The sequence below is a fragment of the Anabrus simplex genome, chromosome 2 (assembly GCF_040414725.1).
Source record: "Anabrus simplex isolate iqAnaSimp1 chromosome 2, ASM4041472v1, whole genome shotgun sequence".
Lineage (NCBI taxonomy): Eukaryota > Metazoa > Arthropoda > Insecta > Orthoptera > Tettigoniidae > Anabrus > Anabrus simplex.
In genome coordinates this window covers 456223929-456250255 of record NC_090266.1, presented here as the reverse complement: position 1 = coordinate 456250255, position 26327 = coordinate 456223929, and the positions used below count along the sequence as shown (strand labels likewise).

Below are 26327 nucleotides of genomic sequence, written 5' to 3'. Positions count from 1 at the left end.
CCAAGCATCGTGGAAATGAAGATGCTGAAATAGCCATGTACACATATGAAAACAATTTTGCATTGCACTAATCTAGGATAAAATGTGCAAAGGTTGATTACAACTATGAATTACAAGCTAGGAGTTGCAAGTGATAAAAATCATTGTTATCCGTATTGAAGATACTGAATGTAGGATGCTAAAAGGTTTGTTTTATCACCTATTCAATACATAAAAATATGGCGTGCCACTACGGCTCCTCTTCGAAGTCAGAATGAGAAGATGCCTCACCCCAGCTACAACGCTCTGACTCTGCAGTTGCCGTATACATTCTAATCTCTCCAGCGCAGTTCACAACTCAAGCAACTCTATTCTATCTCACCAGACCAGTAAAAAACAATAACTTCATCCCGAAGTCCGCCATACTTTATTCCACGGAATAATATCAATTTGTAACAATTACATGTAACTCAATTTGTAACTCAATTTGTCTCACCGGCATCTCACACCGATGTCTTCACATAACATTCGAAGCTACAGAAGTCAACTAAAAGAATAAGCAAAAGTTTCAACCCGCAACATATTGCTAATTAGCAATTACCCACAAATAACTGTCACCATTGTTGCCATTCAAACGCACGGAATACCCATGAATCTCCATCCACACTGACCAGTCTCCGTACCGATCTCGGTGCTGCAACCAGACAACTTTCAGCTTGATGCCTATAAAACCTCATTTGGCTATGAAATATTTCCCTACCCCCGGTGATTTTAACTAAGATAAACCTCTCTACATATTTCTGAAATGTCAATGCTAATTTCTTCTTCCAACCTTTAAAACATCAGGACGCACTTGGTACTAGAATTTTTTAAATTTTTTTTTTTTATCCTTGCTCACCAAGCTGCTCTTGTGTAAATATGTATATAATTGTAAAATTCTCAACTGTTCAATTAGACAATGTGATTACTATATAGTTACCAACCATTGACATTATTTTTTATTACAAACATTGACGCTGAGCACTACACCCTTTCTCCCCTGAATGTTATAATGTAAATAATTTTAAAACTTTATCTCAACTGTTCAATTGGACAATGTAAATACTGTATAGTTACCAAACTTTGACATTAATGTTTGGTTACAAACATTGACGCCGAACACTACACCTTTTCTCCCTTGATTGTTATAATGTAAATATTTTTAAAACTTTATATTTTCCTATGATTGCGTCAACTGTTCTCCAGAGCACCACTGCCAAACTGTACTATTTTAATTTTACACATTGGTGCTGACTTCTTATTCTATAAACCTATATGTTCAACCATCACTATTGTACAACTGTTTCTCATACTTAATTTTGTAATGTGTATTAATAATATGTATTAATTTGTGCATGTCAACTACTAACCAGGTACCTGATTTTTTGCCTTGAGGTGATAATTTGACTGATGATGCCCTCAATGAAGGGCAAAACATGTCTCAAGTGGAATCAATAATAAATTCCTAATTTGTAAAATTTTTATGTATTGAATAGGTGATAAAACAAAGCTAGGAGTTGTCAGAAAATATCCCAAGCATCAATGGGCTTAATATCGTCAGCCCTTAATCCATTGTACTAGTACAGTGGTACTCAAAAATTGTTGTGTAGGTAAATTTTGTTCAAAATTGTTTTTAAGAAAACAGTTTAAATTACAAAATATCAGTTACCAACATAACACAAGCCTTATTTATACGTAACTGTCTTCCATAAGAGGTAGGAATTTCATGGATCAAAAGTATTTTATAGATAAAACAATACATCAATACACAAAAATATTTTCAGATGCTGAGGTACAAATCTAGTACAGTATTTAGTTGCATATCAATTAGCAGTGATAACAGCATCACATCTTCGTGGCATAGAATCCACGAGCTTCTGTAGAAGTACAGATCAAAATCTAGTGTTAACAACCCCTCGATGAAAATGAAATGGCATATGGCTTTTAGTGCCGGGAGATCCCAGGACGGGTTCGGCTCGCCAGGTGCAGGTCTTCTGAGTCGACACCCGTAGGCGACCTGCGCGTCATGATGAGGATGAAATGATGATGAAGACAACACATAGACCCAGCCCCCGTACCAGGGAAATTAACCAATGATAGTTAAAATTCCCAACCCGGCCATTAATCGAAGCCGGGACCCCTGTGACCAAAGGCCAGCACGCTAACCATTCAGCTATGGAGCCGGACAACCCCTCGATGATTTGAAACTATACTGGTTTTCATTCAACTTTCTCTCCACCATAGATTGTACCCTCTTTTTGAAACAATTCTATGAACACATTGCCCAGTACATTGATGAAGAAAGCACCTTGGTAGTTGTTACAATTCTGCCTGTTTTCTTGCATACAGACAGGTGCAATTACTGTCTCCGTCCAATCAAAAGGTACCTTACTCAGACTCCATGACAACCCTATTACTCAATGAAGCCATTTTATTCCTGCCTCCTCACTCTATTTCACCATTTCAGGTCTAATTGCATCTATTATTGCTGCTTTATCACACTACAGCTTATTTACCATCCAAGTGTAATTTCATTGCCACCCAATGGACTTGGTTGCTCGGGACGTCAGTACAAAGATTTCCTTTAATGTTGAGAAAATTTTCAAAATATTAATTCAATGTCTGGTGATTTCCTAGGACCTGCAGCGAGTTAACCTGATTTTTCACAGAATGTGCTATTCATACACATTTTCCCTCTCTTTCTAAAATTCTTTGTTATAGTCCAGGAAAGTTTCCCTGCTGTTTGACATGGTCCTTTCAGTCTATTTTCAAAATCATCCCACAATTGGTTCTGGGACTATGATTTGTTTTACTCTATTTCGTTCATCTATGTACTATTCCCTTACTACATCAGTTCTTGTTGGGACACTTTTTATGCATATTACTTTTATATTTAACAAGCTTCCATCATTCCACCAATATGTTAGATTTTCCCTCTCCTTTATACAGAGTTCTTCAAGCCATTCCCTTGTCATTTGTACCATAGCATCTCTGTATGCTACTCATTCACTCTATATCCTGAACTGGCTTACTGTCAATTCATCTGAATATTTCACTAAACACATCCACATACTTCTATCTAATTTCCTCATGCTGGAGATTTCCAATCATTATCTACCAGGAGAAAGATTTCACTTTCTCTATCCTAGGCCTAGTAATACTCTTGAATTCACAGCTATTCAAATACAGTAGTAGTCTACGATATCATGAAATCTCCAGAATTCTTACATAATCCTAACAGATTTCCTGAATTCAAAGTCCATTATGATATAGTCTCTTATGGACCTTACGGACTGTGCCCCATGTGTAGCAGTGAACACACTTACCCTTATGCTTGAAAAAAAAAAAAAAAAGGGCAACTGCTAGTCTCCATCAGCACAGTAATACAGAAAATGCATCTGAGCTTGTTCCTATTAGCTTCCATATTTTCCAATCTTCATCCTAACTAACTAAACCTAACCCCATGGCACTACAGCCCTGAAGGGCCTTGGCCTACCAAGCAACAGCTGCTCAGCCCGAACGCCTACAAATTACGAGGTGTCATGTGGTAACCACAATGAATCCTCTTAGGCGTTATTCGTGGCTTTCTAGACCAGGGCCACTATCTCACTGTTAGATAACTCCTCAATTTTAATCACGTAGGCTGAGTGAACCTCGAACCAGCCCTCAGATCCAGGTAAAAATCTCTGACCCAGCCAGGAATCGAACCCGGGGCCTCTGAGTAACAGGTAGGCACGCCACCCCTACACCACGGGGACGAATCTTCTTCACCCCCCCTCTCAATTCTAGTTCGTATCACCTATTGACATTACACTATCCTTGCTGGTGACCCTAACATCATCCTCAGTGCTTATAAATGTTGTCTACTTTATCCTCATCTTCTTGACATGGTGAATACACTGAGACTTATTTGAACCCTAATTCCTTCAAGCACCAAATCTATCCCAATCATTCACATTCTTTCATTTACATGTTAAACAGAAACAGTGTTGAGGGTTAAGGATTTTATAACACACAAACCTTTCCCTTTTAACACTTGTTAACTGCCTTATAATCTCCCTTTTTTTTTTTTTTTTTTTTTTTTTTTTTCAAGTTGCTTTATGTCGCACCGACACAGATAGGTCTTTTGGCGACAGTGGGAGAGGAAAGGGATAGGAGTGGAAAGGAAGCTGCCATGGCCTTAATTTAGGTACAGCCCCAGCAATTGCCTGGTGTGAAAATGGGAAACCATGGAATACCATATTCAAGGCTGCCAACAGTAAGGTTCGAACCCACCATCTCCCAAATGCAAGCCCACAGCTGTGCATCCCTAACTGCACATCCAACTTGCTCGGTCTCTCCTATTTCTCCTGGATTAGTTCCCCTTACTCAAACTTCATTAACACCTAACATGTCCACATGCATTCTCTATGTTGACCAAGGTTCTTACTTCACCTCAAACAGCATAAAGTATAGAATTTGAAGCTTGGTGTATGGCAAATAGTAATTGCCTAATTACTCCTTTGCTTCTTTGCCCCCAGTCTACACAGAAATATTTCTAAATGCTTATCCCTTCCATGGAAAATCATCTGTCAATTTTTCATTCTCTTCCATCTTGCTAATTAGCAGGATACCGAACAGGTTAGCTCTGTGCATTGTGGCATGGTCAGTTATTGTTGCAAGCCTGCTCTGTACTCAGGAGACAAGGTGACAGGTGGGTTTGAATCGCCCATTGGCCATCCTCAAAATAGTTTTCCATTTTATCACACATGGTACTTTTCTCAAGGCCACCGCCACTTCCTTCCAATTCCAAACCTCTAGAACTACACCCACAGACAATGCCCTCACACAGTGGTGGTACAGCTTGCTCACCCCCCCCCCCCCCCCACCCCTCCCAAATACCGATACATCATAATAAATAAATAAATAAATAAATAAATAAATAAATAAATAAATAAATAAATAAATGTCCCAAAATATGTATCTGTAGACAATAGTATTTCATTTCATGTAACATTTCAGCTTCCTTTGCTACCCTTGAAGTAATGTTTTAAGTACAAATTATTTTACTCATTTGTAGGCTTACACAGCAGGTGCAATAAATATTTATTGTTTCTTTATGTGCAAACCGTGTCAACTTTTTACAGTATTTTACCGTGTCATCGATTTCACCCATACTACGGTGTGTTATCAATGTCAAGGATATGGTTGAAGTAAATAGGGAATTGAAGAGATTTTTTATATTGGGATGGAGAAGCCATGCAACAGCTACTACGCTTGCTCGAGTATTTCCTTTAAGTTCACCCTTAGCAATTAGGAATAACCCTTCCTGAAGCACAGGCACAGCGTATTGATTCTTCTGCCTCCTCTAGCTACGAAACTTGGTTTGGATTTGTGTTTGGATTCACTCCACCAATCAGTTACCAGGGTTTTTCCAGAACCTTTACAACTTCTGTAGTAGTCACTGGGAACATATAAACCTCATCTGCACTTCACTCCTGTAGATAATCCTGTACTTGAAGAGACAATGTCTTTCATGATATGGATGAGGGGTTGGAATTCCAACATCTACAGTTTCACTGCAAATTGCAGATTTGCAGCTTTCAACTGTTCAAAATATTGTTGTTCTGGCAGAAATTCAGACCTTAATTCCTTAGTGAAAAAATAATGTTGCCAAGCTATCATGCCTTACACATAACAAATTCTCAAAAAAAGTTACTCAAAAGTATCATTGTAAGTGAGCGACATCAATCACTTAATAGCAATATACACTCATGCTCATAAATTAAGGATAATTGTATACTGTGGTGCCACACAACATGGCACTACACAAAACTGGCGCTAATAGCATAGGCACGTAGCGAACACAAACGAAACATATCTGTAAGTCTGCGGTATTGTTGATAAGTTGAGAAAACCGTCCCAAAATACATGTGCTACAAAACGCCACTGTTTCCTGCGCATTGTACTCCGACATCAATATGGGATATGATCACCATGCACACGTACACAGGCCACACAATGGGTTAGCATACTCTGGATCAGGTGGTCGAGCAGCTGCGGGGTATAGCCTCCCATTCTTGCACCAGTGACTGTCAGAGCTCCTGAAGTGTCCTAGGTGTTTGAAGACGTGCAGCGATACGTTGACCGAGAGCATCCCAGACGAGTTCGATGGAGTTTAGGTCTGGAGAACAGGCAGGCCACTCCATTCGTCGGATATCTTCTGTTTCACGGTACTCCTCCATAATGGCAGCTCGGTGGGGCCGTGCGTTATCATCCATCAGGAGGAAGGTGGGACCCACTGCAGCTCTCAAAAGGCGGACATACTGGTGCAAAATAACGTCCCGATACACCTGACCTGTTACAGTTCCTCTGAAAAGACATGCATGGGTGTACGTGCATCAATCATAATCCCATCCCACACCATCAAATCACTACCTCCATACAGGTCGCTTTCAAGGACATTACGGCGTTGGTATCTGGTTCCTGGTTCACGCCAGATGAGAACCCGGCGAGAATCACTGTTCAGACTATACCTGGATTCGTCCGTGAACATAACCTGGGACCACTGTTCCAATAACCATGTACTGTGTTCTTGACACCAGGCTTTATGGGCTCTCCTGTGAACAGGGGTCAGTGGAATGCACCTTGCAGGTCTCCGGGCGAATAAACCATGTCTGTTCAGTCGTCTGTAGACTGTGTGTCTGGAGACAAGTGTTCAGTGGCTGTGGCAAGGTCCCAAGCAAGGCTACCTGCAGTACTCCGTGGCCGTCTGCGGGCACTGATGGTGAGATATCGGTCTTCTTGTGGTGTTGTACACTGCGGACGTCCCGTACTGTAGCGCCTGGACATGTTTCTGTCTGCTGGAATCGTTGCCATAATCTTGAGATCACACTTTGTGAAACATGGAGGGCTCGTGCTACAGCCTGCTGTGTTTGACCAGCCTCTAGTCGCCCTATTATTCTACCTCTCATAAACTCATTAATATGTGTTTGTTGAGCCATTTTCACCACACAGTCATCATTAGCACGTCTGAAAACATCTGCACACTTACTCGCTGCACCGTACTCTGACATGCACCAACACACCTTTGCGTATTTGGACTGCTGCCAGCGCCACCGTGCAACGACCGCAAGTCAAATGTACCACATGGTCACACCCTGAGGTGATTTAAAACCACAAACTGCCCACCATAGCGTTGCTTCACTATGTATCAGCATTATCCTTAATTTCTGAGCATGAGTGTAGCTGGTCTGTTATTGGACATTATAAATTTTCCAGCTAACTCATTCCTAGTTGCCAGCGTTTCACCCCACTGTGCTAAGTTGGGCTCATCAGTTGGTAAATAACACACCTACCAAGACGCATGGCTAGTGCATACCGTGGAGGCCACTGCGTAGGCTACTTGGAGCCACCGGCAGTGCCAATGCACGATGAGAGACTTTGTCCCATTTGCAAAAATTGATGCCTGCCTGGCCATCTATAAAATATATCGTCGCTGCCGGGACAAAACCTCCTATGTGAAATATTTTAGCCTAGAACTTTGGCCGGTAAGGTTCTGTCATCTAAGGTGCAATATTGTGTGAATATGGTCAAGGCATTCTCGCTCTTCATAATGCATGTGCTGCGGGTCAGTATATCTCCAAAAATATTATCACATAGGAGGTTTTGCCCCGGCAACGACGATATATAATCTATATATACTATATAATCAAACGCTTAAACAAAGAACTTATATCAGGTTGCACAAAATTAGAAAATGAAATCTTGAATGAGATTCCAAAGAAGATAATATGCAATTTGTATTAACAAAGAAACTTACACCAAGGAAGATATTTCGTGAGGAATCGAAACCAGCAGCATAAATTCGTGCAATACGAGGGTTGGAGCGATCGGCCAAAATTCGGCATGCAAATCGAGATATAGTACTCTGAAGCACTTTACTTTCCCCACTCTTATCACCAGGAATAGTGTCCATCACCACAAAGTCGATAGGTGATTCTGAAGACCGGCCAATCTGTGAACAAATGATTAAGAAAATATCTGATCAGTCAGAAATATCTGAAAAACACGTTATTAGTATGATTGAAGATTAATTTCTGCAAATTTTATAAGAGTTTATCAAAACTTTAAAATAAAAACATTAGTACAACAGTAAGTGCAATACCGAGATTATATGAACAAAAGAGAAAGATAAAAAGGAACAGAATTAAAATCTTAATTGTTAACATGAAATATGAACAGCCCTTCTTACTGAACATGCAGTGTTAAATTTTTTAACTAATTATCAAAGCACATGCTCTCTCTCTCTCTCTCTCTCTCCAGGTCTTATGACAATGATGGGATACGGCTGTGCTAGGACTGGGAAGGAAGCAACATTGGCCTTAACTGAGGTACAACAGCACCCTTCCTCTGTCTGGAGTGTGAAAATCACAAACCACTGAAAACCATCTTCAGGGCTGCCCAGAGAGGGGTTCTCTGGGCTGTTCGTTGCATCCTGGGTTGTGAATGGTCAATGTTTCAATATCACTGCAGTAGGCTTTATCAAGTCTGACTGATCAGTGGAGGTGAAAGACAGGAGTATTTAAGCAAGCCTGTCAGAATTATGAAAAGACACTGCATCAGAAAGATTCTGAAGGACTTAAACCAGTACCTACTAATAGTACAGGCCTTGCAACAGATGTGTCGTGAGAGATGTGACGTCACAGGGTAAGGCAGACGTGGCCAGCCGACGACCCAGTGTTTAGATCACAGCAAGGAGAGAGATTCCCTGGCGGTGAAAGGAGGAACTAAGCATAGTTGAGGTGCCAATGTCTATGATTTCACCCCACGTATGGAATATTAATTCCACGCTCAGCATCGTAAATAAATGTGATTATGATGAACTACAAAGCAGAGTGAAGTTCATTGATGAATAAAAATGGTTAAATGTACTTTGAACGAATTTATTTCCCCTTCCCTGCCTCTTCACCTGGAGAAAAATTAAAGTTTCCATGTGGCACTACTGCTGTAATGAGTATCATCAAACATGGCTGCTATGTTGAATTGTGCATGAGGAACATGTGAGGAAATAATGCTGTGCTGAAACTGTTTAATACTGTCATATGGTTGAAATAATGAGTGTAGTGTATCACAGTTCGTAGAAGAAGGGTGTTTATATGTTCCGTTCCCCGCTGCAGGGGAAATTATGATAAAGGATCCGGGGTAGCTGTTTTTTTTCCCAAGCGATGAAGGACTTCGCAAGATATGGGTTAACGCAATACGCCGAGACAATTTCCAGATCACGCAGAATTCAAAGGTAAGCTCAGTACTGATATTTTGAAAATTCTGTTCATTTTAGGCTGTGAGCTCTACGATGCTTGTTATACCGTATTAATTTTCTCTCACACTGAACCACGTGATAAACGTGAACATTTTTATAATATTTGAGTCTAAGACCACCCTAATTTGAACCACACACATCAAGTTGCTGTCCTGTTCCACATTTTAACTGCCTACCTTGAGAAGATTATCCGTAGTTAATTAACTACCTCACTGCTTTCTAAGGTACTGGCATAACAAATTAGACTTTTCCTTTTCTTTTTAAGGTCTGTGAACTGCAATTCAGTGAAGACTAAATCCTGAGACATAGTGACTACTAGGACAGTAAGACTGGAAATAAGCATTCTATACCTCTTCACAAACCTCATCTGAAACAGGGAGCAGTGCCAACAATTATGCCCAGCTGCCTCTCTTATCTCTCTTCCACTTCTTCACATAGAGAGAGTGGACATCAAAGAAGAGAAAGTTTGGAAAACAGGGATCTTGAAACTGCATTAGCAGAAAGTTTGAAAACCCATGCTCAATACCAAGACAAAAGGAATTTCAGACTTTCAAGGTTTTCTTCAATGTCTCCCTAATATCCAAATTTTAGATGACTGGATCTGTGTTAAATCAGAATCTAATGTTTCATTTGTCCTACTGGAGACATGCAATATTCCCACACTCTTAGCTTCCACTGTGGTAAAAAGTGACCTGAGTATGTCCATACATGTGGGGAAAATGGAACTTACTAACCTAGATAAAGGAAAGTTTCCTATAATAGTTAGTAATATCAATGATGTAGCAGACAGTGTGTTCAAACTTGATAAGATTGGATGATTAGAAAATCAGGATTTTATAAAAGATCATTTTCAGTTGATCAAGAACTGTTTAATGAAGTTATCAGAGCTACTTGAAAGAGGAGAATCTAGTCTGATCGACTTTATATGTGAACAGTTGCTGTTATTTAATGTAGCCAAGAATCATTATTCTTATTCATCAGATTTCAAAATCTTTTGCAGCATTTTATTTCCTATTTCACCTCATGCATATAGATTTATGAGAAGTTCAGGCTATTTGATATTGCCACATCCGAAAAAAAAAAAAAATCCCCATGGCACTACAGCCCTTGAAGGGCCTTGGCCTACCAAGCAACCGCTGCTCAGCCCAAAGGCCTGCAGATTACGAGGTGGTGTGTGGTCAGCACAACAAATCCTCTCGGCCATTATTCTTGGCTTTCTAGACCGGGGCCGCCATCTCACCGTCAGATAGCTCCTCAATTCTAATCACGTAGGCTGAGTGGACCTTGAACCAGCCCTCAGGTCCAGGTAAAAATCCCTGACCTGGCCGGGAATCAAACCCGGGGCCTTCGGGTAAGAGGCAGGCACGCTACCCCTACACCATGGGACCGGCACTGCCACATCCCAACACACTGCATAAAATTTGCTCAGCATATAATACCAACCTAGCTATGGACCAAATTGACAAGAATTTTCTCCTTTATATAAAGCAGAAATATAAATTTCTTAGTATATTGGATAGTATTGTTTCACTAATGGTTCATGAAATCCATCTGAAATCTTACCTAGATTATACTGGTGGTAACATCCTACGTGCTGCATATAATTCCTCAAATGCTGCTGCTAGTGCTCAAGTTTTTATGATTCAAAGTTTTTTGTCAACATTCAAAGATGTAGTATACATACTTCCAGTCAAGAAGGTCAATGCTGTTAATATTGTTTCTTTAAAAAACGTACTCCAAACCTTTGTATATTTCTATTGGCAATGAAAAAATATTTTTCAAACATTATCTTAATGGCCAGTGATACATTATAGCCAAGTTAAAATATTTTCAAGTAGATACTTTTAATATTTGACATTTTGAGTTTGAGAGTACATAATTCAGTACCGGTACTTTCATGTAACCTGAATTTAAGCAGGCATTTCTGGGCTCTAATTTTGTGATAATATTGAGTGTACTGTAGTTGATTCACTGTTTCAAGGCTAGCCTATTGCCATAAAAGGCTTTACTTCCACCATCCTAATTGTATGCTAGTTACTAAGTTAATTTGTCTTCAACAAAACATATTTAAAAATTCTCTTGCAATTTGAGCAAAATATGTTTAAACCAGTGTGTTGGAGAGAAAGAGAGCTTTTACATTAATGGAATGTGATTGACAACGTATTACTTCAAAAGTCAAAAGTTAAGTAAATTACTGCATCTTGCCAGTAATGAAGAAAAGAAATACTGAACATCTAGGACAAATGTCAGATTATTTCACTGGAAGACTTAAGGAAAATTCCAGTGGATTTTCAGTAATGTTTGTGGAATTATTATATTATTCTTGTTATTATTAATCATTGAAAATTTAGAGGGTTTAATTTCATCTAAATAACAACAAATGAGTTTAAACAAGTTTCCATGAGAAAATTCCCTAGATTAAGAATTAACAGTTCAGAAATTTCTATTGATGTAATGTTTATACAGAAGAATTAAGTTATTTAACTAAAACTAAGTTATTACTGTTAAACTGTTGTATTTCCTGTTATGAATTCCAGCATCCTTTGTGAATCATTTCCTCCTTTGTATCCTATTTTTCATATTGTAACTAATTATTTCTATTATGTATAATCTTCGTTTTGTTTCTTACTAAGTCAGCACTAATACAGAAATATTTACCAAAATAGTAAAAATAAAATGTTCTGAATAAAAAATAAAGGAAGGTTTCCAGCACGTTAGAGAGTCTTTAATGGGACAAAATTCCAGTTTACTTTGGCTTCTAATTAGTAGTATATACGAAGGACCTTAATTATTAATTCATATAATTATTTTATTTTCCAGTAAAATGTTAATTGATTCTTCATGAGTAAAACGTAGGTTAATTACTAATCACCAAGGGTCATAAAATTACTATTAATTAAAAAATAGTAACAATCAAATTAAAACCCCTTGTTGCTATTTACTGTCAATCTGAAATTTTACCATATTTCCAGAAAACGGAGTGCGCCATCTCCCCGTCTTTTTTTCTGCCTTAATTGGTATCGGTACAACTGAAATAAATGTATTACCAATATGCTTTAATACCCTGAAAGAGCATCTTTTGAAAATGTTTTGTAGAGCACAGAAGTTCTCATCATCAAAGTAATTCGTTCAACAACCATTGAAGTGCTGTTGTGCGCTTCATGAGTGACTGCTTATCCTTGTGATGTCATCAGCCTTGCTGTGAGGCCTGCAGTATTAGTAGGTAATGCTTAAACAATCTCAAATAGCAGTAGAATATCTCCGTCATATGGGTGCTTCAGTATATACTGCACTGAACAGCTTACAGAATTTAAATTACATTACTACAACAGAACATTGGTAAGTCAGCTCCTTTCTAACTAGGATCTCTGGACAACCTGGACCAATTTAGAGGAACAAATTAAAAAATAAAAGTATGAAGGTTAAGAAACCCTGCATGATAATCAGAGGCAGAGCCTAAACTTACAAATAAATATTTTAGAAAACAAAAATGCAATTTGTGACAGAATTACAGGTGGAGTTGTTGCTTGAATTGGTGTACACAAATATGTGGCTCATGAGTGGAACACTAAACCAACGCAGCAGAAGCTTAGGCCAACGAGTTACTTTTCCAAGAAGCAGACTTTAGAGTACGCATGTTTGTTGTGAGTGACATGTTTGTAATCTGTAAATATGTTTCAAATGTGTTCTGTTCAATACAAAGCACCTCTTCTGTAAGTATGCATATAGTCTTTTAGCCATATTTTCATGGCACCAGGCCTCCCCAGAGGCCACACACCATTATTATTCTCCCAGACTGGATCCAGTACCAATTGGTCTGACTTAACAAGGTTCTTCCATACCACCAAACCACTTATTTATTTGGGAAACTATGTATGAGTGGAATTCAAGAGGACAAACTGGGGCAAATATTCATTTATAGGAAGGGGAGTTAGGGATTGGAATAACTTACCAAGGGAGATGTTCAATAAATTTCCAATTTCTTTGAAATCATTTCGGAAAAGGCTAGGAAAGCAACAGATAGGGAATCTGCCACCTGGGCGACTGCCCTAAATGCAGATCAGTATTGATTGAATTGATTGAATAAAAAAAAAAACCAAGAATGGTTGGAACCTCAACAGATTCACCATCAATAGTCATAAGATGCCTAAGCATCACTAAAGAGGTACACTAGGAAAACAAGGTGGCCTAGGGAGCGGTGATCAGAGGATACCATGATGACAAGAATTCTGGGGATATACTAATGACAATGGGTTGGGATATACTGTAGTACCATATATGAAGTACTTATTTGATTATTGTTTGGTTGAATGAGTTATACCAAATGAATGGAGAGTTGCTATAGTAGCCCCTGTGTATAAAGGAGAGGGTGATAGACATTAAGCTGAAAATTACAACCCTGTCAGTTTGACGTACATTGCATATAAGCTTTGGGAAAGCATTCTTTCTGATTATATTAGACATATTTGTGAAATTAATAACTGGTTCAACAGAAGGCAATTCGGGTTTAGAAAAGGTTATTCCACTGAAGCTCAACTTTTAGGACTCCAGCAAGATATAGCAGATATCCTGGATTCAGGAGGTCAATTGGACTGTATTGCAATTGACCTATGTAAGGCATGGGAGACTACTGACAAAAATGAGTGCAATTAGACTAGACAAAAGAGTGACTGAATGGATGGCTATATTTCTAGAAAATAGAACTCTGAGAATTAGAGTAAGCGAATCTTTATCTGACCCTGTAATAATTACTGTAAGAGATAATTCCTCAAGGCAGTATTATTGAACCTTTATGTTTTCTTATATATATCAATGATATGAGTAAAGGAGTGCAATCAGAGATAAGGATTCTTGCAGATGATGTTATTCTGTACAGAGCAATAAATAAGTTACAAGATTGTGAGCAACTGCAAAATGACCTCGATAATGTTGTGAGATCGACAGTAGGCAATGTTATGATTATAAACAGGGGTTGAAAGTCAGGTTGGGAGTCTCACAAATAGGAAAAGTCCTCTCAGTTTTAATTACTGCGTTGATAGGCTGAAAATTCCTTTTGGGGATCATTGTAAGTACCTAGGTGTTAATATAAGGAAAAATGTTCATTGGGGTAATCACATAAATATGATTGCAAATAAAGGGTGCAAATCTGTGCACATGGTTATGCGGGTATTTAGGGGTTGTAGTAAGGATGTAAAGGAGACGGCATATAAATCTCTTTTAAGACCCCAACTAGAGTATGGTTCCAGTGTATGGGACCTTCACCAGGATTACCTGATTAAAGAATTGGAAAAAAATACAAAGAAAAGCAGCTTGATTTGTTCTGGGTGATTTCCGACAAAACTGTACGTTACAAAAATGTTGCAAAGTTTGGGCTGGGAAGACATGGGAGAAAGGAGACTAACTGCTCAGTTCAATACGGACCAACAACATGAAATTCATAACCCTTGATAAGGGTATATTACATTACAAACCATAACTCTCATCTTTGTTCCGTATTGAAAACAGCTATCTCACTAAGTTTGCAAAAGGAGTATTTTTATTACCCCACCTATTCAATACAAATTTGATTGACTGATTGATTGATTGATTGATTGATTCTCAGATATAGCTCACAATGAACATTAACTGATTACTATTGTACAATTTTATGCTTTGTCATCTTTTAGGCAACTAATTAGTCCATATGCGCCACCTGTCAACATTTCTCATATTTTTAGTTTTGCTCAGGCGCATACATCAGATATTTGTAAGGATATTTCACTGTTCCCGCACCAAATTATTTTAATTTAATTTTATATTTTCCACAAATCTTCCCGTTAATACTACAACTCCACTTCCAACTAATACTAGTAACTCATGGGTACAACCCTCCTTAAGCTGCTTTCAATGTCAAGGGACAGAACATATAGCAAAGTATTATGTTACACCGTTACAGGAAAACTCCAATCTCCCTTGTCGATAGGCAGTCGGCGAAGTGAGGGTACAAATCTGCCCGTATTAATCTCCGAATTTTAAATACATTTTTTTTGTAAATTGCTTTATATGTAAATCATATGTTCTAGTACAGATTAGTAACGTTCCATCCATAGCTTTATCAGATTCAGAAGCCAGCACCTCCTTGATAAGTTCAGCTTTCCTTTCCTCCATACAACAGACATTTTCTAATATTAAAAGTGCAACAGCCTACTATGACATGTATTTCCCTCTCCAAAGATCCACTAAAAGTAAATGGCAGAGTTAATCTCAATCTCAAAACACGTCAACTTCCTTGGACACATGTGCTCGACGACTTGCCATTCCCTATCACTTTAGGGTATAAGTAATTAATGCAAACACCACGTCAATTAATTTTGCCTTTAATCCAGATGTAACTATTCCTTTATTAAATTGTCGGGACTATCCCTTCCACTGTTGTTTCCGTCTGATTAAACTTGGGTGCATTCCACTCAAAATCAAAGTGATCAAATTACTCACATGCTTATTCAATTATCTGACGTCATTACTTCGCAATTAGATGCGGTGATAAATTACAAGGCCCACATTGATTTATCTGACTACTCCTGTTAGACTTTCCCTTATTAAGTAAGTCCCCTAGAATGAAACTTTTAAATGAGTTCGTTAATAAAACACTGGTTGATAGAGCTATAATTCCTTCATCATCAAATTACGCTTCTCTGGCCATTCTTGTAGACAAGACTGATGGATCATCCAGGTTTATTGTAGATTATCGAATAATCGATAGCAAAATTCTGTATGATGCTTGCCCCTGCTCAAATAACAAACTGCTTTTCAATATTGTACTAAAGACAAATACCTTTCCATCCTTGACTTGAATTCTGCATATCATCAGGTTCCTACTTATAACTCGTCATAAATACCTGCCTTTGTTACCCACTCTGGTTTATTTGAATTGACCAAAGTTCCGTATGTATTTAACCCTGGATGCAACGTTTTAGGCTTACTGATTTCATATTTGCTGATATAAAATATCAATATATTATTTCTTATATTGACGAGGTTTTAATTTTCAGTCCTGACTCTGAAACCCACCTAGTACACTTACAAGAAGTACTCTCCCATCTACGTTCTGTTAACTGCTCACCCTCCTAAATTACATATTGCTTAAAATCCAATAAAATTTCTCTGTCATATACTGTCAGGAAATAGGATCTCAGTGGATCCAGAACACATTTCTGCTGTCGTTAATAATACGAACTTTGGCCGTGGTATTTCCAGTTGGCTTTTTTTCTATCTCCTTACCATGCATTATTTAAGACTTTGCCGTTTATATGTGCTGGTTCCTTAATTCATAATACAAAGGATTCGATGGCGGTATACAAACTGAAAACAAAACCAAGTCGAATATAACATGTACCGGTACTATCGATTACAGGACAGAGGCATAATGAGGTATAGTTTTAAGATATTACCATAGCTCGTCTATGGGTGGACATTTTGGCATGGGAAAAATTAATTTGGCATCTTAATCCCAATGGCCCGATATGCGCAAAAACATCTGTAACTGTGTGTGATCTTGTATAAAATGCCATAAATGCAATAAATCTAAACCAACTAATATTTTGCCTCCGAGCAGGTATGCCGCTTTTCCTCCCACATACCTGTCTGAAAAAGTTTAAATTGACGCTATTGGGTCTGTTATATTATCTTCCAAAGGAAATTCCTATATTTTTACATTACTGGACGGTTTTTCCAAATTTCTTTGTCCTTTGTGTAAATTTTCTTACAGGTATAAACATAAACTGATTGTTTCACCAAACTGTCCACGTTATTGAATTACCAAGATACTTATCAATCAATCAATGCTGATCTGCATTTAGGGCAGTCACTCAGGTGGCAGATTCCCTATCAGTTGTTTTCCTAGTCTTTTCCTAAATGATTTCAAAGAAATTGGAAATTTATTGAACATTTCCCTTGGTAAGTTATCCCAATCCGTAACTCCCCTTCCTACAAAAGAATATTTGCCCCAGTTTGTCCTCTTGAATTCCAACTTTATCTTCATATTGTGATCTTTCCTACTTTTATGAACGCCACTCAAACATATTCGCCTACTAATGTAATTCCACGCCATCTCTCTGCTGACAGCATGGAACATACCACTTAATACCAATTGGTATTAAAAATTAACTCATTCGGGACAAATATTTCAGATTTCCTATGGGAATTAACATCTATAACATACCACTTAGTCGAGCAGCTCGTCTTCTTTCTCCCAATTCTTCCCAGCCCACACTTTGCAACATTTTTGTAACGCTACTCTTTTGTCGGAATTCACCCAGAACAAATCGGGCTGCTTTACTTTGGATTTTTTCCAGTTCTTGAATCAGGTAATCCTGGTGAGGGCCCCATACACTGGAACCATACTCTATAGTTGGGGTCTTACCAGAGATTTACATGCCCTCTCTTTACATCCTTACTACAACCCCTAAACACCCTCATAACCATGTGCAGAGATCTGTACCCTTTATTTACAATCCCATTTATGTGATTACCCCAATGAAGATCTTTCCTTATATTAACACCTAAATACTTACAATGATATCCAAAAGGAACTTTCACCCCATCAATGCAGTAATTAAAACTCAGAGGACTTTTCCTATTTGTGAAACTCACAATCTGACTTTTAACCCCGTTTATCAACATGCCATTGCCTGCTGTCCATCTCGCAGCATTATCGAGGTCACGCTGCAGTTGCTCACAATCTTGTAACTTACTTATTACTCTATACAGAATAACATCATCTGCAAAAAGCCTTACCTCTGATTCCACTCCTTTACTCATATCATTTATATATATATATATAAAAAAGCAAACATAAAGGTCCAATAATACTGCCTTGAGGAATTCCCCTCTTACTTATTACAGTCAGATAAAGCTTTGCCTACTCTAATTCTCTGAGATCTATTTTGTAGAAATATAGCAAACCATTCACTCACTCTTTTGTGTAGTCCAAATGCACTCATTTTTGCCAGTAGTCTCCCATGATCCACCCTATCAAGTGCTTTACACAGGTCAATCGCAATACAGTCCAGTTGACCTCCTGAAGCCAAGATATCTGCTATATCTTGCTGAAATCCTACAAGTTGAGCTTCAGTGGAATAACGTTTCCTAAAACCGAACTGCCTTCTACCAAACCAGTTATTGATTTCACAAACATGTCTAATATAATCAGAAAGAATGCCTTCCCAAAGCTTACATATAATGTATGTCAAACTTACTGGCCTGTAATTTCCAGCTTTATGTCTATCACCCTTTCCTTTATACACAGGGGCTACTATACCAACTCTCCATTCATCCGGTATAGCTCCTTCAACCAAACAGTAATCAAATTAGTACATCAGATATGGTACTATATCCCAACCCATTGTCTTTAGTATATCCTCAGAAATCTTATCAATTCCAGCTGCTTTTCTAGTTTTCAACTTTTTATCACATCAACTGTTATCATATGTAAATTTTAATACTTCTTTAGCATTAGTCTCCTCCTCTATCTGGACATTATCCTTGTAACCAACAATCTTGACATACTGCTGACTGAATACTTCTGCCTTTCGAAGATCCTCACATACACACTCCCCTTGTTCATTATTTATTCCTGGAATGTCCTTCTTGGAACCTGTTTCTGTCTTAAAATACCTTTACATTCCCTTCCATTTTTCACTAAAATTTGTATGACTGCCAATTATGCTTGCCATCATGTTATCCTTAGCTGCCTTCTTTGCTAGATTCAATTTTCTAGTAAGTTCCTTCAATTTCTCCTTACTTCCACAGCCATTTCTAACTATTTCTTTCCAGTCTGCACCTCCTTTTTAGTCTCTTTATTTCTCTATTATAATAAGGTGGGTCTTTACCATTCCTTACTACCCTTAAAAGTACAAACCTGTTTTCACATTCCTCAACAATTTCTTTAAACCCATCCCAGAGTCTGTTTACATTTTTGTTTACCGTTTTCCACCTATCATAGTTACTTTTTAGAAACTGCCTCATGCCTGCTTTATCAGCCAGATGGTACTGCCTAATAGTCCTACTTTAAGACCTTCCTTTCTATCACATTTATTTTTAACTACGACAAAAACAGCTTCATGATCACTAATACCATCTATTACTTCGGTTTCTCTATAGAGCTCACCTGGTTTTTCCAGCACCACATCCGGGATATTTTTCCCTCTTGTTGGTTCCATCACTTTCTGAATCAGCTGTCCTTCCCATAACAACTTACTTGCCATTTGTGCCATTTGTTGGTCATGCTTCCTGTCATTCGCATTTCCTTCCCAATTGACATCTGGTAAATTCAGACCTCCCGCTACAATCACATTCCTTTCCGTGTCATTTCCCACATAGCTGATTATCTTATCAAATAATTCTGAATCCCTGTCAGCGCTACCCTTTCCCGGTCTGTACACTCCAAATATATCAAGTTGCCTATTATCTTTAGAAATGAGCCTTACACCTAGAATTTCATGTTTCTCATCTTTAACTTTTTCGTAGCTTACAAATTCGTCTTTCACCAAAATTAATACTCCCTAATACTCCCCCTCCCACCATTCCTATCCTATATCTATGATACACACTCCAGTTCTGTGAGAAAATTTCTGCATCCATTATATCATTTCTCAGTGATGACTCAACTCCTATTACAATATCTGGTAAATATATATCTATTAAATTACTTAATTCTATTCCTTTCTTTAAATACTTCTACAGTTCAACACTAACATGTTTATGTCATCCCTACTTGATTTCCAGTTCCCTGTTCCCTTAACACCGCTCCCTAGGCCACCTCGTTTCCCTGAATGTACCTCCCTATTACCCTTCCAAACAAATTTCCTAACTTATACGTACCACTGCGGTTAAGTGAAGGCCATCTGAGCACAGATCCCTATCTCCTACCCACCTATTAGGATCTAGAAATGTCACTCCCAGTTTCCCCACATACCCACTCCATAGTCTCATTTAAATCCCCAATCACCCTCCAGTCAGTATCCCTCCTTACTTAATCTCAGATAATGGTATTGTTTCTTTTTCCAAAGCTTTTCACAATATGTGTTTTTCTCAATGTATCAAGAAAATATTTACATCCACCTACCATCCTCACAATAATAATGATGAACGATACCACAGTAATTTGAAAGAATTTCACTCAGTTAATCAGAAATCCTGGGATTCAGATTTACCATTTTTTTTTTTTTTAGTGGCTTTACGTCGCACCGACACACATAGGTCTTATGGCGACGATGGGTTAGAAAAGGCCTAGGAGTTGGAAGGAAGCGGCCGTGGCCTTAATTAAGGTACAGCCCCAGCATTTGCCTGATGTGAAAATGGGAAACCACAGAAAACCATCTTCAGGGCTGCCAACAGTGGGATTCGAACCCACTATCTCCCGGATGCAAGCTCACAGCCGCGCACCCCTAACCGCACGGCCAACTCGCCCGGTATACCAACTTCTGCTTTAACATTTGACACTACAGTGAGGTTCTTCAGTTGGCCGGCAGGCGGGGAAAACTTATCTGCCTCCCATTGACAAATTACTCTGCGACATAGCAAGAACGACAGCACTTCGCTCACTTTATCCGTGCGTGGCATGAGATAACAATTAACATTATTAAGAAAATAATTAGGAAAATACGCTTGTACCTTATGACAGGGGATGTTGGAAATGTTCTCCTCCTGCATCCACGCATTTCTTGCATCGTCTTAGAAAACTCCGATTCATGCACGTAAGTTCGTCTTCCGTAATTGAGGCTATATCTCTCCGGATATGTTCTTTCAATTTGTCCAACGTGTGAGGGTTTCTTGCATACACTATTTTTTAAGCTCTCCCATAAACAAAAGTCTCAAACAGTTAAATCTGGAGACCATGGCGGTGATAAGTCCGTACTAATAACACGGTCTTCAAAAATTTCCTCAATTAAGTTTCAATTTTAACATAATCGTAGCCCGCCATGCTGAGCTCTTCGAAACCCCGGCGTCTTGTCCAAGTTGTAGGCGTGTGTTCTAATCTTACTGCGATTTCATTACTTTTTCTCGTTAACCCTCTACTGCATGAATTATTTTTCGTTTCCGTTTGCTGAAGAAAATTTCAAGCTTTAATGTTCAACATACGCTCAGTGTTTTAGATGTACCAGCAATTCTTACTGCCTACTGGCCATGGGTACGTATTGCAAGGCGCAAGTCTACTTGCACGACCGTAGGTCGGTAATGTCTTTGAGGTTGAGCCAGAGGTACTCTTGAAGCCTGTGGTAATATGATGGGGAGGGCCCGCGTAAAATAAACGGTGGTTGGTACGCGTGGATGTTGACGGGGTGGAAGGAGTACCTTTGGTTGTAGGGCATTTTTGTCTTAAGTTATGTAAAAAAAAAAAAAAAAAAAAAAAAAAAAAAAAAAAAAAAAAAAACATCACCAGAATATCTGTTTAATTGATTGTACAGTTGAAGGTGTGACGCAAAACTACCTCTGCCTACAATATTTATCCATGTATACAGGTGAAATTTATTTGTTGCCTAATGGCAACAGTATGCAGTAGAGGGTTAAGTACACGTTTTCTAACACTTCGCTTCTCATCGAGTTCCTCTCAATTTGTTTAGGAGTTACCGTACGGTCTCTTATGTGGAGGGCGTACACCTGCAAATTGTGTTACAAATCGTCTAACGACTTTCTTGCAAGACTCTGTTTTCACATAATTATTGTACATAAATACCCTTTCCTCTACCGTGTACACATGTGGAGATATTATGAGAATTATGCCCCGAAGTACCATTTAACAACTCGAGAACAGTTCGAGCGACAGATCAAAACGTAATATGCGTTCTAAGCACGAACCTAAAGTGCGAACGTTCCTGTGCTGTCGCTGCGCTGTGTAACGGGAGTGATGGGTCAACGGGAGGCAGATAAGCTGGGCGCGCCTGCCGGCCAACCGATAAAAGAAACTGTACTATCATTAACTCTACTTTCTCCCCAGCTAAACTATTCTTGTGAAGAGATTGTCAGACTCCGTTTTCTTTGAACTGGGATCTACCTCATTTACTTGACTCTGTACACAATCAGGACGTCAAGCAATACTGGAAACAAACATTCCAAAAATTGTATTTGGCCATGGACACCTATCGTAAAACATATAATCGTAAACGTAAGCATTATAAATTTAAAATTGCTGACTAGGTTCTTTTGTGTCATCATCCACAATGTTTGGTTGAAAACCAACTTTCAGCTAAGTGTTGTTCTGGTTGGGTATGCCCGTTTAGGATTATTGCAATTCCAATTAATTAACTATTGCTATCTGTTTTTGATCCAATTGAAGTCAAAAAGGTTCATTTTTTCAATTAAAGAAATGTGTTTATCCATCGGTGTAAGATGGATCTTTAAACCTCATGATTTCCACTTGTGATCTCACCCTCCACATAGTTGGTCGATGTAATATCCGAATCCTTCCAAAAGAGAATAATTTCTCAAATTGTAATAGGGAGTTTCAAAAAGTTATTCGACCTATCTGAAGTTATAGTACTGTTACGTGCCAGGCCTGCGGTACCTCCTTTCGGCGCTTCCTGGAAGGGACTAGTGAATCCGTCGAACGGACAGCTCCCAGCCTGGAGGGCATGGTTGGTATTTCCGTGTATTGTCCTCGTCGGCAGGCTTACCCGTGAGTTTCTTGGAGATTCTACGAGAATGTTCTGCCTCTAGCAACCTCGCGAAAATACTGGCTCGAGTCACCCGAGCTATAAAAAGGGGAGGCTCAGCCGCGGACAGTCGGACGGTGTTGGACTCAGTCAGTGTTGGGCTCCGTGGTGGAGTCACAGTCAGAGTTGGGCTCCGTGGTGGAGCTAGGGTAAGTGCTGGGCTCCGTGGAGGAGTCACAGTCAGGGTTAGACTCCGTGATGGAGTCAGTGTGAGACTCAGTGTGTTTGGATTCGGGGGCTGGGCTGAGGGCGAGAGAGGCGTTGGCTGTCACTAGTGTCCCACCGAGGTCTGAACAAGGAGCTGCTGTTGTGGTGTTGGAGAATCCAGTGAGTAAGTGGGCTGGAGATGACAGAACGGAAGACGTGTACTACCTGAGCGTACTGTGTGTCTGTATTTCTGAGGACTGAAGATCGCAGAGAGTCAGCGAGGGAACCCACTATTGTGTGAGGGTAAATGGACCAGTGTTAATGTTCGCTGTTGTGAATATCGTCCTGCTGTTGAATGCTGCTTAGCTGTAGATGTTTAGCTGTCCACTGCATTTGACTGCCTGAATTACTGGACTATGTGTGTAGTCGAACCACCGAACACTCATCGTGTGTCGAGCGGCCCGTAGCCCTGTGTTCACATCCAGTGGTCTACACACAGCTGCTGTATAAGGTGACTGGACTTGGGGAAGTGAAGGTAAGGATTAAACGTCCCCGGGTATAGCAACGGGCCGGACCGCCTGCTGTGCAGTAAGGATGAGACTTTTAAATAGACTTGTAATTAGTGAGTGTGGCCATTTAAAGCTGATTAGAATTGTGTATACTAAATTTAAAAATCCGTTGGATTTCCTTTCCTGCGGGCAGCCGGATGTTGTAACATTTGTTTACCTTATGTCGCCACCTGCATCATTTGTGTCTATTTGTGAAATCGTCAACTCCACTCTGGTGTTCCGTAAACATTCTGCGGAAACTCACGAACTTACGCTGGACATCGCCTGTTCTACATCTCCTTGCCTCGCTACCTACACTGGACATCGCTCACAATCAACAGTGTACGACCTGCCTGCTGTCGCCGAAACTGTGACGTCACTTCGTCACATGTCTGACTCAACTTACCCTGCTTAGCTCTCGAACCATCTCGTATTCTCTAAGACCTGCCTTGGCTTGTATAAATACAGGGCTGGTTGGACGGTAAAGGTAGGTCATGTATGACAACGCCCTGGCTACGAGCGGAGTTCTCAGGTGGAGCTGAAATTCTCCTTGGCTAGTCTCTACGTCGCCTATGCTTTAACTTCTGGTCATCATGCCAAGGCAGGGAAAAGGATGATGTAACTCAACTCGAGCTGAACGACTTTCTCTAATTTCAGTGTATGTTTCAGGCGATTCAATATCTAATGGCGAAAGGTGGACTTGACTTAACTCTTTTGAAAACCTTGTAAACAATGCCTTTCGTGTTTTTTTTCTAGCCTGCTTGTTTCCAATATTTTCGAAATCATTCTTCTCTTACTATCTTGTTCTAGATGAGAAACAATAGGCGCTTGAGTATCTCTCAAATGTAATTACAAATTTCATCAAAGGATTTTTTTAAATTTGATTAGCCCATTATCTCTCATCACAGGCGGGCTAATTTCCCTATCATAGGAAGTTCAGTATTTTGGATAATTCGGTGTACTTTATATTTAATGAATTAATTAATTCCTAAGTTTCATAATTATGTGCGAATTTCCATATTTCATTGTTCGTCGCATTTTCGTTGAGCGAATTAATTTACTCTACTGTGGAGTCAGCGAACGAACTGCGGACATACACGGATATTCCCCTTCTATACTCTAATAGTTTCTTTTCTGGGCTTTACATGCCACTGTGCATTCATGTGATCATGTTCACTCCCCCCCTTTATACCGTAAGTATTTGCAAATGGACTTCCTATCCTTATCAAAAGGTCTATAGTAGCGGCGTCTAAGCGCTGCACAGTTCACAGTGTGTACACACACGCACGCACATTAATGGTGTCCCGACATAAACAATCAACACTGCCCCACTCCAGTACTGAAAAGGAGGGGAGAGAGTGAAGGGATAGTGTTGAAGGCCACTCCAGTACCAAAAAGGAGGGGAAGGGAGTGAACAGGTAGTGCTGAATACACAGTGAGTGTATTCCGGCCTACGTTTCGTTATACTGTAACATTGTAAGATGGCTCCTATGTTACCACAGGTGAATCGAGGCTGTATTATTGGCATGTGGGAGGCTCACATGGACCCCAAGCAATAGCTCAAGCAATACCATGCAGTCTTAAGACAGTTTGGAGATGGGTAGAAATATGGCAAGAACGAGGTGAAGAAGGATTGGTAGATCACAGAACACGTAACAAGGCTCCTAGAAGAACTACTTCCAAACAATGGACAATTCTCCGTTTGCAACTATCGAAAATACGATTGCCGCATTGTAATTGCCAGTAAGCCGGACTATCGTGAGTCGCAGACTCCACGCGGCAGATATTTACAATCGCCCAGCTGAGAAAAATGGGAGACTACTTCGTACCCACAGAGAACTTCGCGTAGGCTTTGCACTACAAGAACGTGTTACTCCACGACAGGAATGGGAAATTACAATTTGGTTGGATGAAAAGGTATTTTGCTCCGATCCAGGTAAACAGCTGAAGTGCTGGCGTCCAGTTGGAAAGCGTTATGAAGAGCCCTCTGTCCAGGTAACTAATCAGTCGGGTCGCGTCACATGTGGCGTATTGGGGTGGATAAGTAGTGCTGGTCCAGGAGAGTTGATAGAGGTCACTCCACATATGACTGCTTGTGAATATGTGGACATTTTAGAAGTTCTTCCTAGTGTTCGAGCTATATACCCCATAAAAGAAGTTCCCGTTATCAGGTTCCTGAAAGGTAACAGCTCTGTTCACACTGCACATGTAACCGAAGCTTTCTTCAAACAGTATTCTGACGTTCACGTGCTTGACTGGCCTCCCAAGTCGGCTGACTTAAATATAAAAGAACATGTTCCGGCACGAATGGTAGACATGTGGGTTCCAGGTCAGGAGAGGACAAGAGCGGTTCTGCCATCGAGTTTGGGCGAATATAAGGAATGAACCAGATTTTTCCAACATCTAATAGATTCTATTCCCAAGCGGCTAGAGCAAGTGATAAATAGGAACGGGGCATAGACTGATTATTCATTCTGGGAGGGAGGAGGAACCAGTCACTTACACTTGTTGTAAAGTCAGTATTTGACACAACTCTTTAGTTATTTCACAATTAGTTTTGAGTCAATTTCCATTTTTCTTTTCTTGAAATTATGTATCTATAGACAGTGCATTATGTTTATT

At 39.5% G+C, this 26327-nt stretch overlaps 1 protein-coding gene across 4 annotated transcripts in view; it reads right to left on the bottom strand.

Annotated features, from left to right (window-relative positions):
• Positions 1 to 26327, bottom strand: part of Pli (E3 ubiquitin-protein ligase pellino) — an 826064-nt gene that overhangs the window by 216297 nt on the left and 583440 nt on the right. For all 4 annotated transcript variants that reach the window (XM_067140842.2, XM_067140840.2, XM_067140843.2 and 1 more), the window contains one exon: positions 7820 to 8014. In XM_067140842.2, the coding sequence (XP_066996943.1) occupies positions 7820 to 8014 (195 nt within the window). The remainder of the gene's footprint in view (positions 1 to 7819; positions 8015 to 26327) is intronic.